The sequence below is a fragment of the Oxyura jamaicensis genome, chromosome 7 (assembly GCF_011077185.1).
Source record: "Oxyura jamaicensis isolate SHBP4307 breed ruddy duck chromosome 7, BPBGC_Ojam_1.0, whole genome shotgun sequence".
In the NCBI taxonomy this organism is placed as follows: Eukaryota; Metazoa; Chordata; class Aves; order Anseriformes; family Anatidae; genus Oxyura; species Oxyura jamaicensis.
Window position 1 is genome coordinate 18,515,191 of NC_048899.1, and position 20,150 is coordinate 18,535,340.

General features: G+C 40.5%; 1 protein-coding gene across 6 annotated transcripts in view; it reads left to right on the top strand.

Moving 5' to 3' along the window:
• Positions 1–20,150, top strand: part of AGAP1 (ArfGAP with GTPase domain, ankyrin repeat and PH domain 1) — a 361,585-nt gene that overhangs the window by 121,003 nt on the left and 220,432 nt on the right. For 5 of the 6 annotated variants that reach the window (XM_035331711.1, XM_035331713.1, XM_035331712.1 and 2 more), the window contains 3 exons: positions 10,594–10,679; positions 13,359–13,500; positions 17,441–17,575. In XM_035331711.1, coding sequence (XP_035187602.1) covers positions 10,594–10,679; positions 13,359–13,500; positions 17,441–17,575 — 363 coding nt within the window. Of the gene's footprint in view, positions 1–10,593; positions 10,680–12,524; positions 12,561–13,358; positions 13,501–17,440; positions 17,576–20,150 lie in introns of all 6 variants that reach the window. The other variant, XM_035331708.1, reaches the window with a different exon arrangement.

Consider the following 20,150-nt stretch of genomic DNA (forward strand, 5'->3'; position numbering starts at 1 on the left):
AAGGCAAGTTCTCTGACTGGATTCATACTATGTCTAAATCTCAACAAACTTGAATTTGCTGCTACAGCAGGCTGTCACTGGTGTTTTCTTACACACTTCAGGAATTGTAAAGGCCTTCCACCTTGCAGGATAGCAAGATTTTATCTTGACAGCCTGTTGTCTATGATGATGATTTTAAAAATCTTCCATATTTGTAGGGCTGTCACTTGGCATTAGGTAGGAGCATCTGAAAAACTTTAGATTTATTTCATGTGGAAAGAGAACACACTAAAATACAACATGGATGGGAAAGTATTTCTTCTTACTTGTAAGATATATAGTATACTAGTATGTAATAATTGTGTTCTCATATATGATTTGGAATTTTGTGGGACACAGTTAAACAAACAAACAAAAGAAACCCTAAAGCTGAGATGATGGTAGTTGATTTGTTGATTTTTCCTTAGTAGATCTCACCTTTTTTTTTGGTTTGTGTTCTGATAGGTAGAAGCACCTAGATAACTCCAGTGTTAAATTCAGGACTACTATTTGCAATGTAATACTGTAATGAAAGGACAGATATCTAAAAAGCTGGCTATAACCCAAGGAATATTTAAATAAAAAAGCAATCAATTAAACAAAAGCCTGAAATCTCTGCTTCTTTGCCTGTAGGAGTTTTAGGCTTACTTTGGTTATGCAGCTTAGGGTTTGTCATGTGCTAATATCTTTGAAATCACATGGGAAGCTTGTAAAGGTCAACTTGTGTAGAGAATTTTGGACTGGATGCTGTCAGGAGACTGTTCATGTTAGCTTGAAATGTAGAAGCTGAGTGAATAGGCTGGTGTCTGAAAGATGAAATGTGTGATAAACCAATTTAATTTTTAAGGAATTGCAGTAAAGAGCCATGTTATTTTCAGTCATGCGGCTAAAGATGTAAATAACTTTGTTTGGAAAGTGGTATTTTTGTGTGTAGACTTTTAAAACAAACAAACAAAAACCAAATACTAGGTTGATGGAAACAGGTAGGTAGGAGTGTACTAAAGTAGCATCACATCCTACCCAAAGAAGTTGATTGCTGCTTTTTGTTGTTCGTCTCCAGCTGCCTTGAAAAAAATAAACTTTTAAAATTAGACTTGCAGCATACGTGCAATTAGTGGGTGTGATAAGTTCAAGCGTCTGTCTGCACCTGCTGTCAATAAAATAAACCAGAAAAGTCAGCAGCAAGTGAAAACGGCTATCAGGAATTTCTGGTTTCCTACCCTGTGAGTAGAAATGGGACTGTTAATGTAATCTTAGGCCCTATGAAAGTACAAATACCTTTTTTTGCTTTACATTTTAGTACTTAATTTGGTATAGCTCTTAAAGTACCTCAGCGTGTTTACCTGAAGGGTTCTGCTGTCTAATAAAGCTTGAACATCTGACACCCTTGGCTCTGCCTTGCTGTGCTAAGTTCAGAGATTATGGTCCTGGAAAGAATGTTAAATACAAGTAACAGAAGCAGCAATGCGGGAAGTGCAGCGGTAAGTCGGTCTAAAAGCCATTTCAAGCTGTAATCACAGGATTCAGGGGGAAAGTCATGCAGGTGTTGTGATAGCGGGGGTGCTGCTGAGAGAGGTCTCCTGGCACTTGGGAGGTAGAGGCAAACACGGGATCTGGGGAACTCTTGGAGGAGGGAGATTCTTGCAGGTTCCTACTGTTTGTTTTCCCTCGTTAAACTGTCAGAGATATTTTCTCACTTGAATGAATTATGAGAAAGGGCATACTTAACACATAAAATGTTATCCAGCTTCTATTTGCTCAGTGTCAAAATTTTCCTATGTTTGTGCAGTAAATGGATGAAAATGTGGTACTTCATCACATCAGCTTGATGGGTGTCTGATACCTTGCTAGTGCAGAAATTTCTAAGGTCTGAGTGCTCACTTGCAAGGCACAGGCCTTTACCACTTAGAAGAGAATATTTCAAAGTTTTGCATATTCAAGCTAGAACCTTGGACAGTTAAAATCTCAAGCCTACTTATTACATCTAAAAATCTCACACGGGTTAATGTGTCCTTCCTAGGAGGAAGGACAACCATAAATTCTTTCCAGGCCTGTGCAAAGTGACAGGCATCATTCTAGTGTACTAGCTAATATTTTTTACACTAATTTTTATTTCAGTATGAGTACTTTCCTCTGTGAGGGCTAAACATTAATGTCTGTAAGGCAACAGATTATCTAAGATCTGGAAGGCACATATCAATGTTTTGACTCAACATTGCTGGAGAGCTTTTGATGGGTATATAATGGTGGCATAATCTTATTTTGGAATTTCATACAAACATGGAAATTAGGAGGAGAGATACAACATGCAACAGCCCTCAGTGTATTCTGCAATAGAGATGTGAAAAGGAGGGAGGGCAGATGTCCTGCTGTCCGTCAGTCTGGCTGACAGTACACTGTAAGCCACTTCATGTCCTCCAGCTCAGCCATGTGTCCTGTGCTAGTGCAAAGCACTCTGTTAAATTTCTCAGCAAAACCTTGGCAGGAACCAGGTCAGTGTTTTCTCTGGTCTGCCCAGGCCCAGAACATCCACACCACAGTACTATTTCTGATGTCATATTCTTCAGTACCACCTGAACACATCTGTGATGCTGTCTTTGTGAGAGAGGTGTTCCACGATTGGCTTCCGCAGAAAAGGGAAGCGCAGCTCCAGTGCCTGCCAGGCAGGTCTAACGGCCAGGTAGGTTCTTGTGCTTGTCAGACAGCCCATCAGTTAGGTTGTAAGCTGGGTGCTCTGAGGTACAGGGATGCATATTGGTAGAATGAAACAGTGCAAGGTTTGCAGTACCATGAGCACAAATTAAATCAAAATGCACGTTAGCAGCGTTTTGTCCAGTATGCGGTTGTTGCTGAGCCTTCCTTTTAGACCACAGATCCTAAGGCTTATACCTGAAGTTTTGGTGAGCCGTGAATAGAGCATTGTCTGTCAACTTCCACTCCATACTTCTGCCCATTTACCTGGGGTCGTAATAAAACAGGAACTGAAAAAGGAACTGAAAAAAGCACCAGGTCTTTCCCTTGCTGAAGAATGGGATCTGCAGATGATTCCTTACGAGGAGCACTCAAGTCTTCTCTCTTCCTGGTCTGTTCTCTTCAAATAACCTCAGTTCACTCACCTTTTTTTCCCCACTATTTATTTTCTCAGCTGTTAACTTTTATTTTTTTGCAAGTGTTTGTGAGCTCTACTCCTTTGCTCCTTCCCTCCCTCACAGTGTGCTACCCAGAGCGATGCAGGGAGTTGTGGCTGAGGCTTTGTAAGCTCCTGGTGGGCTGGAACAAGCTGCTTCTCTGCAGTACACAGTAACTCCCACCTGCTCTTCCGCAGTGCCGGTGGTTTGCTATCCTACCCATCTTGCTGCAGCTGGTTGTTTCTGTTTAGGTGGAGAACTGTGTTTGTCCCTATGATGTGGCTTCTGTTTTCTTTCCACAGTGTTTGTCTAACTTGTTACAGCTGTGTTGAAGTATGGTCCAATTTTCTAATATGATTGCAGTCTCTCCTGCTTCATTTTTTGCAAACTTATTATCTTGTTACTTCCATATTCCAGGTTATTAATGAAATACTTGCATGAAGCTTAAAACTCCTGCAGAAGCTTTTCTGTGTCATTTGATGACTACCAAGTACGGCTTACTCCTACTTCTGCACTCACATTACTGCTTTCATTGCGACTGGGCTCCTCTTACTGCCTTGCAAGCAATATTCCACTGACTGTCAGAAGCTTTATAGGGGAAATCTCTCATGCACTGCTCCTCTGCAAGCCTGTTTCCAGATAGCGAAAGAACCTTAACTGTTCATAGGCTTTTATTCCCCACAGTTATCTCGGTAGTTAACTCATCCTTTTGTTCTCCTTCTGTCTGAAGTAGAATATTGGGTGGGAATCCCAGCCTGTTTGCTGTGCTTGTGGCTTCTTTTCCTTTTGCCAAGTTCTTCTAACGGAGCAGCAATCTGCTGTGGAAGTATTAGCTGCACCCAAATTTCTAATAACTGCATTTGTGAGGAGTAACGTGGTTGGCTCAAGTAAATGTTCTTTCCAGACTGGTCTGTGAAGCAGCACCATTTTGTGTTTTCTCTCTATAGTCTGGCAACTATTTGAAGTTAGTGGAAGCAACTACTGTACATTTCCTTCTACTTGGCTGGTTGGTTGAGCTAAGAGTGTGTGGCGGCAGGACATCACCCTGTCAGGGGGGCTGTTTCTTATTTGCTTAATTTGCAGTTCAGGGCTTCTCTGCTCTGTTAAATTTGATGCCACTTGGGAGTGAGACCGGCACCTTTGCTGAAATACCATTCAGCATAAGTGCCTCTGTGTGTCCTCCAGATGAACACTCCACATTGTTTTCTATCTAACCATATTTAAAGGCATCAATTACAGTCTCTGTTCTGTGCAATTTGAGTGGTTAATACTTTTTTGAAGCAAAAGCTGTAATTTCCCTGAATGCCTAAAATCAGCAGATGTCCATTCAAATCACCACCAGGGTTTGTGGACCTATCAGATACAGCTTTCTGCACAAGTACTATAAATATGTCAGGGAATGCATCTCATATGGTTAAACGTCATTGCAGCTTGCAGCTGCTCCTAAGGTTCCAGCAGTAAAGACCTCTAAACCTTCTTCCATGGAATTGCAAGAGGAAGAGATTAGTGCTTCCTTGGCAGTTATGTAACTACACAATTATGCACATGGTGTGGTGATACCATACAACACGTGGTTTGTGCCCGTGGGTGTACTTTGCTTTAATAGTAAAAGTGAGCAAAATGGGTTAAAGATAATCAGCAGGAGTTAGAGAATAATACGTCTGCATGGGTCATTACTACCCACTAAAAAAACAGCTGATTTTGGTGGGGAGGGAGGTGGCAACGTGCTGCTGTCTGAATTACTTCCTCTCCGTGGTAAGGCATGAGGGGACCAATGGGAGCCCTGGGTGCTTCGGTTACTGTGAGCAAAAAAGATGCCCTGGTGTAAACAGGGGCATTGCTTTATACCTCAAGGAGAATGCTGATACTCTAGCCCATGAATTGATCCATGATTGATCTATGCATTTCCTACAGTGCATCATAAATCTACATTTTAAAAAATGTAGATTTTTTTTTTTTTAAAAAAAGCCCAGACTAGTGTTTTTTTTCCCATGTACTTTTCTGGGAAGCTAGTGCAGTTAACTGCTTGTTGGCTAAGTCTTGTGTGAAAGTGGTGGTTCCCCAATCTTTGTGCTTACGTGGTTATACGCTCAACCCAGCTCAACCACAATTTGGTTTCTTAGGTATTTTCTAGCATAGTTTTTGGTATTAGGGGAATACCCAAAACTTGAGCTTACGTGTGGCTGAACAATAGTTTGTGATGACTTCTCAGCTGCTGACACAAATTGACATCAAGCACAGAGCACATCTAGATGTGGGTGAAAATTAATTTCAGTGCTTTTTGTATGCTTTACTTCCTTAATGTGCTTTACTGGGAGATGCTGAGGGGAAAACAAACAAACAAACAAAAACTTTATTGAAATTCAGCTTCCAAGTAATGCTGAGAGATGCTAGCATTGATTTACTGGATTGCTGAAGTAATTTTTCTTAGTTGCAGAAGATCTTGTGAGAATTTTGTTATTTCTGAACTTAATCAAAAATGTTCATATATGTATTTGGTCCCAAGATGATGGATGTATGAAGGGAGGGAATAATGACTTCTGAATGTGTTTCCCTGAAAAGGAGTCAATTCTCAACATGGTGTTCTCTATCTTAAAAAAGAGACAGTCTCCACATATAGACTTGTCTTATTTGTAACCCCAGTTGTCAAAAATCCTCATGTCACAGAGAATACGAAACAGAGGCTTTTACAGCAGATTCAGTCTCATCTTGCACCTCTCCTTTCCAGCCCCTGCCTGCCCTGCCCCCATGTCATGGTAGGCGTTCAGCTGCTGCATGGATTTGTCATATGGCCAGCCCTCCAGATTTATCTTTCTCATACGGCCAAATAACTTCCTCCCCATGGCAATTTGCTTGAATAAAGGGTCTGGCAAATGAAGTTGAGCCTGGGGACATAGTATGAAAATCAGCGGTTGCTTCAGTGCGCAATTGCTCAGTGAAACAGTTATCAGCTAGATGAAGGGGTGCCCAGGCTTTCCTAACCAGATGAAAACCTTCATCTCTGGAATTCCCTCTGCAACACAAAGATTTCACAATGCAGAGCATCTTTGGTCACAAATGTATGCAGTACTTAGAATCGATATTAGGATATTAGTTTTTACTGAAGGATGTGGGCTTTTCTCTTACTGCTGATTCAAACCACTAATCTTTGTAGAACTGACATGCATAGAAATGAGATTAAGAAGCTTTTGTTGATTCCATCAAGCCGGTGTTCTGACTTGTGCTAGGTCTCTAGCCCTGGCTGCAAGTTGCTGATGCACAGCTTTTATTTAGCTTTTCATGGAACAAAGCTGTATTTCTATCTGGAGCATTTTGTATTAGGAATCTTACCTAATGCACGTACTGACTGAGTGTTTTTGTGGGCTGCATCACAGGCACTGCTCTGTATCTTCTGGTAGGTATTAGGTGTACTTCATATGGAGAAATAATATTTGCCTTCTTATGTGAAACGTCTGCAGATGAGTCCGTATGAATGGATACTGATCCTTCCCAGGAAAGCTCAGAATAGTGCAGCAATTCTTAGTGCAGAGTTTTAGAGAGGAAAATAAGCCACATGCTAAAATCTTCCCAAATTGAAACTTGTATGCAGTTTCAATGATTTTTGATCTCTAAATTTCTTATATTTCATAAAAATCTTCTCCAGCTGCACCTGGCTGTAGATATTTAAGCGTTCATGGAAGTGTCTTTCCCACCATTTTAAAGATGGGACTGGGGATGCAAGTGAGTGCAGTTCAGCCATTGGCTGGTGTCCTTCCTTCTGCTGTCTTTGTGCTTTGCCGTGCCTGCTAGGGCATGGCAGGAGCGATCATTCTGTCCTTCAGAGCTGTGGCCCGTGCTGCCAGTCTTGTTATTTCTGTGACCTCTTTTGGCAGGTACATATGGGAGCTGAGAAATTTCCTCATTAAAAAGCTGCATGTGTCATAATAGTGATGTGACTAGAACAAAGCTAGTTGCCTCCTTTGGGACTATTTGATGTGTTTCTGAGACTTTCTTTTTTAATTTTGAAGGTCATTTCTTTGTTTTCAGTGTCTTCAGCTTAGATGGTATGCTGTGACTCCATCGTAGAGAAGGATATTAGAAAAATAAAGTGGTATTTTGTAGTCATGGGAGACCTATTGACTTCCTCCAAAGGCAGTGGTAGTTCAGTATTCCGACTGGCTGATCTGTCACATTTGTTGTGCCCTGTGGCCCTGTGATGCTTTACAAATTCCAGAGATGCGTTTTACAGAAATTACTAGTGCAGTGCTGTCCATGCAGAAGCATACCGAAACAGCTGCCGTTGCACTGCTGTGCACTGTGCTTAGCGTTGGTACGGCCTCACTTTGGATAGCGTGTGCAGTTCTGGGCTCCACAATCAAAAGAGGATGTTGAAAGTACCCAGAGGAGGGCAACAAAGCTGGTAGAAGGGCTGGAGGGCACATACTGTGAGGAGAGGCTGGGGGCACTCGTGTTGTCTGGTCTAGAAAAGAGAAGGCCAAGAGGCGACCTCGCTGATCCCCGCAGCTCCCTGAGGGGAAGCACAGAGGGAGGCGCTGGCCTCTGCTCCCTGCGACCTGATGTCGGGACACGCAGGAACCAGGGGAGGCCCAGACTGGGCATTACAAAAACATTATTTACTATGAAGGTGATCAAGCACTGGAACAGGCTATCTAGCGAGGGGGGTGCTCCCCTGGGGCTGTCAGTGTTCAGGAGGCATTTGGACACTGCCCTCAGTAATGCGTGATAGCTTTTGGTTAGCCCTGGAGGGGTCAGCCAGCTGGGCCTGATGGTCTCCATAGGTCCCTTCCAGCTGAACATCTTCATTCTAGGGCATGGTTTTAAACACTTGTGTTTGGGGGATTTTCAGATTTAAACTATTTATCACGAAATATCTAAATCTAAACAAAATTGTACTCCAATGAGTTCATGGGGGTGCACAAGGAACAGACGAGACTGATGCGTATTCCAGACAATGAGCATAGTCAGGGTTTAAGGGCAGAGAAGCAAGCCATTTGAATAGATGCAAGTTTACTGTAAGCTTCTTGACTGCAGTACTGCTCTTCCAGCAAGACAGACCTTACTGAAGTGGTACAGTGTGTTAAGATTTGAATTTCATATTGGAAATTAAAATAAATTATCACACTGAGCTCCAAGCACAGTGTTTTTGGAGAAGGCAAGGAACAGGTATGTTTGTTAAATATGGTACGTTTCTCAAAGCTGCTCCCTTAAAATAAATGAATAAAAATTCAGTGACCCTGAAGTGGCTCTCAAGAGCAAATTTCATATAATTGCTCATGTGTGATCCGTATGCATTTTAATACAAAGTCTATGGATTTTTTTTTTTTCAATTTTCTACTTAAGCCTTCTATTTCACCTTGTCTGTAACTTCTTTATGCCTCTGAGGACTGTTTGAAGATGCAGTGAGATTTGAAAGGCATCCTATTGACGAGGGGAATAATGAGGTCATTCTTAAATGTGTTCATGGTATTTTGTAATTAGCTGGGTAAACTTACAGTATTAAAGGAAACAGGAAATGGTAATTATACGGAACTTTCACTCTTTGCTCACATCTGCTGCATTTCCATTGTTACTTAAAGCTTTAAAGTGTCCCTCTGGAGGGCTGTGTATTAAGTAATTCATTTTATTTAACACTTCTTTATGAAGTATATACCATTAATTGATAACAGAGCAATAATGATGCAGGTAATTGAAACTGAGATCCTGAGAGCTGAAGCTAGTTTCTTTTCAAAGTTTTATCTTTGGTTTTGATTATTCTTTTCAAGTTCATTAATGGTATATGTTTATCGGCTACTTGATCTTGGAAGGCAAAATTGAATTATTATTTTTTTAACAAAGATAACGAAAGCCTGTCCATATGTGCTCTCCTCATTCTGTGCAATTAAACAGTCAGAAATGTGACATTATTAATTATTGCATGCTTGGTACTGCTGAGCTGTTCTTGATGGGGTAGATTTAAAAAACGAAAACGTAGGAAAATAAAACAACCTTGTTCTCGTGTCTTTTATTAAACTTGAAATGTGTTAAAACATGATTACATACTGCACATAGCTGACCTGTTGGGTGATCTTGACTTGAAGCTTCCTCTGATGGGCTGGGGGAAAGGTGGATCTAAGCCTGTGCCTTCCTCTAAGGCTAGTCATTTCTGTGTGACTGCTTGGAGGATAAGGGCTAGCCTGTATGTGCTGACTTGGTTGCTTGGAGAGCCTATTTGCACAACAAGTGAGAGCTGTTCACTCACCCCTGCAAGTGTGTAAATGCATTTATTGTGATAGTATTGCAAGTTTTGAAGCAAGCATAGTTGGGAAGTGGGGTTCAAATCTGAAAATAGACCTGATTGAAAATGGGGGTGAGGAAATAATTTTTATGTTAGTAGATATGTTTTGTCTTAGTTGTAAGTTGAGATGTGCAATGGCTGGACAGTGTTCAGCGTGGAGGCTTTAGGACCTTTGTGGCATGGTTGGTGAGATGAGAGCCCTCTTGGTTCCTGGAGGGGGATCTGAATGCGAACGAGATACATAAGCAGGCTGTGCTGTGCTAATCCTGGTTCAGGCTTGGTCACACCAGGACCCCTAAACATGATTTGTCATTACCCAAAGTGTGTCAGGAGAAGCAGCAGGATGCCTGAAACATACTTAACCCCAAAGGAAAGTAATTTCAATTTTGCCCTTGGGTCATGCTTGAAGGCCCCATTAGGACAGTGCAAAGGAAAGGTAGCAGTGCAGCTGCCTGCCCCGGTTTAGTTCCTTGAATTCAGTGCCAGTTCTTCGTCCTCCCAAGCACTCAGTATTCTGCATTTCAGTAATAGGCCCAGGAACAAAATGTGGGTGGCTCTGCTCTTTTTATGTAGATCTCCAAAACAGGCCTTTAATTCATCCGGCTAGGGCACATCATTCTCTGTTAGTTTAGTACATCTCTACACTGGTACCACCATTGTAGTTTTTTGTCTAACATGTGTCTGGTATTTTCCCCTAACTGTGATTTGTGACTATAGAAGTACCATTTTCATAACATTACATGTGTGCTGTAAGAAATGGGCTTCTCTTGAGGAAAATCTAAGATCTACAGCAAAGTATTGTGATTCTAAAACATGATCAGTTTGTATCCAATTGTGACATAGGTGCTCTTTTTAGAGATGCATTTTCTCATTGTTACATAAAACAGACAACTATCTTTCACCTGCATATATCAAAACAAAGCACATTGACCATGAGTGTTAGGATTTGCAATGACGTTTTGGCTTTTTTTCCCATTAGCCTTATTCTTAAAGTATGCAATTTAACTTTCTTCAGTAATTTCCACGCTAGTGCATACGAATTGAATTTATATTCCCAGCAGTTCATGTATTTGTGAAAGATCTTAGATACACTCTTTCCACAAGTGAAGCCTTTTCCTGTTTCGTGTTTTGTTTTACTTTTTCATTTCTGTAATGAGTCACTTTGTGTAACAGGTGGGAGATTCAAGAAGGAGATAGTAGTTGATGGACAAAGCTATCTGCTGCTGATTAGAGATGAAGGGGGCCCTCCAGAGGCACAGGTGAGCATTGCGTATTAAGCTTTATCAGACTAAAATCACAGTTTCTGCTTGTTTTTATGTAAATGTACCTGAATCTTCCTTTAAGAGAACTTACTATGCTTTGTTCTTTTCTGTGTCTGCTTATCTTTCAGCTGGTAAAATGCTCTCGGGTAAAAAAAAAAAAAAAAATACTGTGGATTTTGAGTATAATATGAAATTATATTTAAAGGTATCGGCTACCTTCTGTTGAATGCCTAATCATTATGATTCCAGTGACCACAAAACCGCGTGTTATAGTCTTAAGAGTTCTTCTGAGTTAGAATCTCTAAATTCTTTAAATACAGATCAAGTAGATGCACACGTGCACAGTGACAATCATAGTTGTGTATGAATTTGTGTTCCTTATTGCTTTCATGTCTTCCTCCCTGAGCCATTGTAAGCCTCAACCTTCCAACGTCCAGCTCACTGTTGAGGTCTTGGGTTTGCCATGTGGTTTCTATATACTGTCACCTCCTTGTCCCATAGAAGTCTCATCAGAAGAAGAAAATTGGGTTTGTGTACCTCACACTGCTCTGCTATTTAAGTGAGGTGAAACATTTCCTTATCGCTTAAACCTGTGAAGGTTCTGCCAGCCTGGCTGCAGGGCAGTGTCCTTGTCTTCAGGTGTTCTGTTGGTTTTCCCTCTACCTGTTCTTAGGTGGGCACTAGCGAGGTTTCTCAGGCACTGGCCTTGCTTTGCTCAGCTGTTCAGTAGTGGATTAGCAGCAGGAGCTGTGCTGTTGCCAAACAGCTGAGTGGGAGCGCTGCCAGCAGCGGCAGCTTGGGTTTCAGTGCTCCACTGTTGCTCGTTAGCTGCAGGAGGATGAGAGCATGGGGGAAGGTGGCTGGGCAAAGGAGAAGAGAAAGGAGGTAGAGGAAACGGAGACCAAAAGGGACATCCTGGAAGGAAGTCTGGTTCACACATCTGCAGCCATGTGAGGCATGAGCCTAAATGAAGTTCTCTGTTTTGGTCTGTGAATTACTTGGCTGAAATACACAACGGTTCTCAAGCCTCACAGCTTAGAAAGTATTCACTCATAAAAAATAAATAAATGGTAATACTGCAATTATAAAGGTACACACAGCCATCTAAATATTTGTGTACCTGAAGAATTGGTTTTGCAGAGCTCATTTGAACTAATTTCAAACTAATGATCAGGCACTGTTTTGCCTTTGATCCGTGCTAGGTAAATTGGGGGTGTTTAATTACTGCTGTGGCTGAGATTGTTCTTCAGAAAAAGAATGAAAAGCCTAAGGTGTTAGTGCTGTTTTGCTTTTCAGAAGACACATTTCACTTGTAAATTCTCTTTGTTGTGTGGTAGGCATAATTTCAAGTTTCATGTATAATAAATATCTTTAATCTGCTTATTAATTCCTGCAATAAAAAGTTTATTTCTGGGTTAATGTATATTTATAACAAAAATCTGAAGAATAATGCTCACCTCAATATTCACTTATATAGAAAGGGCTGGTTATTTCAGCCTTGAGCTTCTGTTTTTTGCAAAAGTATGCTATATTTTTGTGGATAATTGGATAGAATCTCGACCTCTGTGATTAAAGAGTTGAACTACTGTCAGCAGTAGTTCAAAACTGCAGTTCAAGCAGCAGAAACAAAACTGCAAGAGTTGGTAGGACTGAAGTAAGTGCTTACAAACCTGGACTAGTTATGTAAAACTGCAAAATGTACCAAAATGTTTCTAAAACTGACCTGCTTGCCGCTCTGTATGTTCATGTCCCTAACCTACATGGCATGTTGTAGTAGTAATACAATAACAAGCATGAATACTAGTGGCTGAAACTTGTTTCCATCGGTCTAAATTTGGGTAGGAATGGAATCACTTAGGGAAAAATAAAGGAAGCGAGGTAAGCTTAACTTTTTTTTTGATGTGCTGTATACATTTACTGCTAAGTTAAATGTGCTAAAACTGTGTTATTTCACTTGTAAGCTAAGTCTTTTTCACTTGCATGGTCACTAAAACAGCACCTTGCCTTGGCCTTTGCGCACTCATGTCTTCTAGTGGATTGCTGATGCCAAGAGAGAAGAGTTTGCTTTCACACTGGAAGCTGAATGAGACATTCAGTACTGTTTATCCAACTAGAGTTCTAATTATAAACTTAAAGAAAATTTGAAATTAATGTTTTTGGACTTTGAGATGTGAGTATTATTTTCAATGCTTGGAAAGCCACAGCCATATTTGTCCTGGCATTGACAGAAACACCAGCATGCAAGCCCATAAAGCACAGGATGGGGAAAATAATGCACTAAATGGGGCATCCGAGTGCTAGGGGTAGGAATTTTTCGTTTATAATTCACAAATACAGAAATCTGAGGCTGTGGTGTTCTCTTTATGCATCAAAATCAGTGTGCACTGATAGTAGCTGGGCTTACAATATCATATACCAGTGAAGAAGAGAGACAATTTTGAGTGTGGGGGGGAAAACCTTTGCTTATCCCAGATACTACCTTGCACAGTGATAAATGTAGATTTATCATTTCGTAAATAATACACCACTTTTTTTTTTTAAGACCTGGCTATTGTCACTAACAAAGCTTCTCTGATGTATATTTCCTATTTCCCCTTATGTCAGATAAGAATGTTTTTCTTTTTTTCCTGTTTATTGCTTTGCGCTCAGTCTGCCTTTTCCATTTTTATTCTGCAGTTTGCCATGTGGGTGGATGCTGTTATATTTGTCTTCAGTTTGGAAGATGAAGTCAGCTTCCAGACCGTTTACCACTACTACAGCCGTATGGCTAACTATCGTAACACTAGTGAAATTCCAATGGTACTAGTAGGAACTCAGGGTAAGTGCAATCTTGACTACAACATTTCCTCCGAGTGTACTTTTGTGGCTGTACAGACTGTTCCAAGCTGGCAGTGCCATGTCGGCAGTGCCATGTCCTGTCCTTCCCAATCAGCAAGGTGATTTCTAGGTCTCCTCAGCTGGCTTGGTACAGGGCCTTGGCACTGCAAGGACTGGTTTAAAATGAGAGACAAATGTCCACGCAGAGCCCGAGGGATGCTGAAAGAGTGTAGGGTATTAGCAATGATGATTTAGAATGGTTTTCTATCATGATTTAGAATGGTTGTACTGTGGTACTCAGCCAAAAATGATGATAGATGTGACAGTGCACAAAAGACATTTTAAATGTGTAATTTGATCTGGCTTCTTCCATGGCAATCTGAGAATTAAATTTCCAAGGCAGTGTAGTGTCTTCCAGAAGCTACTAAATAACTTTTTATCTCATTAGATTTAAAAATATATATTCAGTGCTTGCCAGTCATGGTGGCTTTCTTGACCAGCAGACATGCTAACACTGAATTGAGACAGGTGAATCAGTTGTGTAAGTTGTGAAGAGGGACCAGTTTGCACTACATTAGCAGTCTGAAAGTGGTCAGTGCTGTGGCATTCCTAGGAGGCAGACAGATCAGAGATTGAAAACCTTCCACAAAATGGGAATGCAGCCTTTTGTCACCTGAGACAAAACACCCCAATTGTTTTTTTCCAAAACACATTCTGAGGCAGCAGCTTGCTTAAACTATTAGAGGAATAAATCTAGTTAGGGAAAGTTCCTGGTAATATTTCAGTTTCTTTTGTGTCTGAGCTGTCTGGTTGATAATCTCTGCCTTGCTTGACCGCAGCATCAGCTTTGTGGTGCAGTAGTGTTCTGCACTGTGGTTGGTTTGCTGGTTGGCTGGAACAGAGGCAGAAGAGTTGAGGCTTCCCTGTACCTAGTCATGTATGTGTCCTGGAATAACTCCTAGCAAATAGGACTTGCTGCAGAGATGCCTTGCTTTAGAGACCTGCTATTTCAGAAGTACAGTTCAAGACATGTTTGTGTTTCTTTGCACTGAAGCGCTGTTTGCTGTATATTGCTAAGTTAGAGGGAAAGCACAAGTGTCATGAGCTACTCTTGTGGATTTGGGTGGTGAGACCCTGTCCCAGGCTGCCCAGAGAAGCTGTGGGTGTGCCCCATCCCTGGAAGTGCTCAAGACCAGGTTGGATGAGGCCTTGGCCAACCTGATCTGGTGGGTGGAATCCCTGCCATGGCAGGGGGTTGGAACCAGATGGGCTTTAAGGTCCATTCCAACCCAAACCATTCTATGATTTGACTGTGGGCATCTTAGTGTACACCATAGATTTTAGTGCTGCTGATGCTTTTGATTGCTCTCTTTGCTTGTGGCTTTTGTCAGTCCTGTGGTCGGAGTGATTTGCCTCCAGCCGCATGCCCGCAGAGCTGCAACACCAGCCCTGTGCCACAGGAAGCAGGGGGAAGTGTGGGGAGCACAGGAGGAAGAACAGTGACGGGGCTTCAGGGCGGAAACAGATGATAAAAACATGAAAAGGGAAGTAGGTACAACAAAAGTCTTAGGATAGCAGAAATTCGAGCCAAAAGCAGAAATGAACTGCCCTGCAGGGCCCTGCAGTCCACTTGAAACTCCAGAAAACTGGGAGGGGGAAACGCTTCACTGAGGCGGTTTTATGCATTTCTGTCACTTTGGAGTGTGGTCTCATCTCCTTCCAGTTAGTACCAGAAAGGAATTTGTTTGGCAAAGCTCATTTTCTGTTGCAACATCGATGCAAAGGGAATTGCTAATATGTGACTAACGACAGAAATATTGCTAGTTCTTGGAGTAAGCATCAGCAGAAAATAGAGCCTTTTGGCTACAGCGGCTGTCAAACTGTGCTGTGTTTTATTACAAAATTTACTCATTTGACTCCCAGCTTATTAGATATAACCAGTATTTTTGAAACAATCTGTGAAATGAAGGCTTTCCCCAGACATCAGAACTCTCCCGGTGCTTACAGAGGTGTGTGTTCTGCCATCTCCCTGGGAAGTGAGGGGAAGTGGAGGTTCTCAGCCCTGCAGGCGCAGGACTGCCGGCAGCACTGCAACTTTACAAGTTGAACGTCTTGAAGCCATGGTGGTATTCATCAGTTCAATTCTGGTTACATGTTGTCAGCGCCCTCTGCTGCTTAAAAAAAAAAAGTCTGCGGTTAGCTTTCTAAATTAACTGCTCTGTTTTTATTAATTAGATCCTGTGAATGGAGCAGTAACCTCAGTGGTCTTATCACGCTCAGATCTGAGCCTCAGCTATAGCATTGCAGCAGTCACTGACTTCATGATGAAGTGAGGCTGTTTTGTCCTGAAAACAGTTGCCAGCATGGAAAACAGCAGATTTAAAAAAAAAAAAAAAAAAAAAAAAAAAAAAAAAAAACTTTCTGAGCACCTCTAAATGCTGAAATCAGTGCCTGTTGTAGTGGCCAGGTGGTAGCTGCAGTTTTGTAGATTGGGCTGTACTTTTGTCTCTCCTTGCAGCTTTTTTTGCCAGTGCTAATTAACTCCTATGATATTTCAGGAAGGGGAAAAAAAGTTGCTTTTGAAGATTTGGTCATAGTGCTATCACTTTGTAAATAGTCAAACCTAACCCTTATAGAGTTCTTTGCTACGATGGAGGGTAGTAGTAAAGAGATTTCTCCTTAGCATGTTTTTTTTTCCTGGTACAGTTTTTTTTAGCTCCTATGGATAAGCCCTAGAAATTGCAGTTAAAAAGCACACCTGAGACGTAGCTCTTGCAGAGGGGTTGAAAGTATTGTCATTTAGCTCTGAAAAATAAATTACTGTTTTATTACTAGCTTGCAGTATGTGCCCACAATATTTCATCAGTAGGGTTTAAATCAAGGTTTGAGACTCATTCAAAGCCATTTACGATGAGTTTACTGGATCCAGTCTTGGCTGTGACTTGAAAGTCAGGTCAGCAGTGCAATGTGAATATATGGACAACCCCAGTTATATGTTAACCTGGTTAGTGACTGCTTAGGCAGAGGTGTGTGTGGTGGGCATGTGCAGGGGTAGGTTTAGGCAAGAGGAGTCCTGTGATGCTGGCTCAGCCTAGCTGGCTGCTAGCTCTCAATGGCTAAATAAAGTGCAGAGAGAAATAATCTGCCCACTGGGAAGGAATCGACCGAAAAAAGAGCGTAGTTACACTGAGTTATGCTGAGGAGCTGAAACAAGAATTGGATTTCAGATTTTTAGCAAAGCTTTATTAGCAATTCCAAAAGTGGTGTTATTTGTTATCTGCCATCTTGAATTTTATTTCCCCAGCTGTCTTAGTACTACTTGTTGTGTTTTTGTTCTTTAGAAAATTGTATCTTGTGCAAATCTAACTCTTTTTGGGTGTTGCAGTAATGTGTGGTACCATTTATTCACTGCATTTCATTATTTCACTACTGAAAGTGTTCTATTCTTACAAGCATGAACTGTTTCATGCTTCATTCTACAGGTGAAGGTTACCTGTGAGCCACTGCTGATATTTATAAGAGGCTAAAAAAATCATTTGACATGTTTATAATTATTACAACATCTTTATAATTGTCAGCCATTTGTTTTTTTCTAAGTATCTTGTTTTTGCTAAGTATTTCTTCATAGGTCATGTTCTCTTTTGTAAGACTATGTATTTTACTTGAGCTGGTGATCCAAATGTATTTTAGGGTAACTTAAAACTGCTTTGTTTTTCCTAGCTTTTTAGAATGAATCAGTGTGCTGTTGATTTTATGTAAGATATAAGTTGATTTTTTGAAGTATAAAATTTGGAGTTATGTCCTCTTTTTTTTCTAAAAATTCTAAAAGTCACATGGTTTGTATTTAAATTCATTGTTTGGGTATTGGTAATTCTAAGATGTTTTTTTAAAATTACATTTAAATCTTTCTGTATATATATATTTTACCCCTGTTGCTGTAGATGCTATAAGTTCCAGTAACCCACGTGTCATAGATGATGCCAGAGCAAGGAAGTTATCAAACGATCTCAAGAGATGCACTTACTATGAAACCTGTGCTACATATGGGCTCAACGTGGAGAGAGTCTTTCAAGATGGTAAAGATTACTTTTTCTTCATCTAGCATATCACATAGTACTGTAGTTGTTTTTTTAAATAACCACTGATGTCCAACAGGTGTGGTGCTTTCCTATTTTGCAAGTATTTGTTAATGACTAGGGTAAAGGAAATACTTGTTTCTAGGGATTTATTCATTTTTTATAATAACTTAAGATAATTAGAGGCCTTATCATGCTTAACAAGGCACATGCACAGTGTTGTGCTGTCTACTACCCACCACCTTTAGGTTTTGGCATCTTAAGCTACTTTTAGTCTTTATTTTTCTATTTTCATTTGTGCTTGCTTTATATTAGTAAAGATTACTTTGTTTTGATTTAGTGCTTGTGGAGATGCTGAGAATGCATTTATGCCAAGTAGTTTAAAATTGTCTTCCACATTTGAGAAATCAGGAATAAACTGAGAAAATTGATAGGAATAGAATAATCATGAAGTAGTTTGTGGCATTCATGGAGTGTTTAAAGCTGGCAGTTTTCTGTAGGTGTTTAGAGCAGGATGATTTAAAACATGAATAACAGCAATGTTCTCGTATGCCTTGTATGAGGTATTAGGGATTATTGTGTACCATCTAAAAAAATGAATAACAAAAGTCTTTTTTGACTATCTGTAACTATTTTGGATAGTTAACCTCCTGGAATAACTTCAGTGCCTGGCGCATCCACGGTGAATTTAATCTTAGGTACATGAAATGGACTTCGTGCACCCTCTAGTGGAAATTCGGCCATGTGTCTTGGGGTTTTGTTGCCTTCTGTTCCAGTGATTGGTGTGTAGTATCTGAATAGGACAGTTCTGCATTTAGAAATCTTGATTACACTGAACTACTGCTCAAAAGTCTTTAGTTCTGTGGGGTTTTGTTTTGTTGTCAGCTTTTTGTTGCAAAGGCCTGCACTGTTGGTTGTTGTGAGATGGTGTCACATCAGTGTGTATCAGTGCAAAGATTTGTGTATCTGCAAAGATGGCTTAGAAAAAAAAAAGGCAAATCGTTCTAATTTTCAGATAGAAAACACTGACATACGCTGCACTGTGCTTGATTCCAAATGAGGGTTTGCTCAACCAGCCTGTTGGAAGTATCTCAGAAAAATGTGTAAAGCGTTATCTTTGTAATTTTCTCAATGTTTTCTATTGAACTAGTTGCAGAAATTACTGTTTTCACTGCCTACATTTTCTGTATTGAATGAATTTCAAAGAACCATTTAGGGTTTTTGTTAGTACGTTTATTTTTGAGTGTGAGCTATAGTTAGATTTATAATTATATATTCTAAGTGTTGGTGTACACTCTACTCTTTTTTTTTTTTTTTTTCCCTTCAAGGAGCTTTTGAGAGAGAAATCTCTTCTCAAAAAGATAGCGTGATAAACTCATAAACTTCCAGGAAGCTTGTTTATCTCTATTAATTTTCAGGAGTAAGTAGAAAGAATTGACAAATGTGTTCAAGAAATTTCAAATTCTGTTTTACCTACATGGCGGTCAACCAACTACTTAATCTTTACCAACTAATGGAATTAGGAATGCTTCTATACAAATGTGTTACAGTTGCCAGACATGTCTGGGACCAAATCCAATTCCTGATAATTTTTGCTGTTTTTTTTTTTTTTTCCAGCAAGAAGCAGAGGAGCTTCTTAACCCCATTAAATGAGAGGGTGTGAATGAATGGTACATGTTGTTAATAGGGAGGAATTGATTAAATGACTCTTGGTCTATGCAACTCTGGGTTACTCAAGCTGAGTGTAGGCGTACTTTTTTTAGTGGTTGATTCAGAGGGATCGTAGACCTCTGAATCAACCACTGCAGACCTTTTGAAAGGCAAGGGATAGGAAGACAGAAATTTGAATGAAGTTTTTCAGTTCTTTCCTTTGGAAAAAGGAAACTTGCCAGAATGTGAGAGATCTTTGTCCTGTACATCAGCAGGCTGACTTACTGGGATATAGACTGTGTCGTAGGGAGGGCTGTCACTGGGGCACCAACTACAGCTGCGGGTGAACCATGACTCTGTCACCTTTGCTTTAATGACCATTCATGCCGTGAGAGCCTATGACTTAGTGAGAGTAACTTTGCCTTTTTATTCAGAAGGAATTAAAAGCTAGCATCATGAAATATACACTAGATCTACAGACACATGCTAATTTTATTTCAACTTCTTTGTATGTTGATAGGCATTAAATATAAAATGTACAGAACAGCATGCACCTGATGTAATTCTGTGAAACTGCCCACGGAGACGTGTGAGTTGACCTTGCTGGCAGGCAGTTATGAAAAGTTTTCAATTCTTCATGGTTCTGACTGTGTGCATCCAGGCTGGTGCATTGCTTGGGTGTGCTTACCATCTCGTCCTCTCTGAAGCTGGTGTTCAACTGGAGCAGCTCTTCCTCCCCTTATCCTAAATTTGTCAGGCCGCCTCTTCAGTGGGGTAGCCAAACACCTGCCTGGTTGCTAGACTTTGACCCCATACCTATAGTCTTTTTCTTTTCTTTTTTTTTTAAAAAAAAAAAAAGTAGGTCTACAGGTAAATTCTCTGCTACAACCCTTGAGGGTTGAGCCCTTCCAGTTCACTCAAAAGC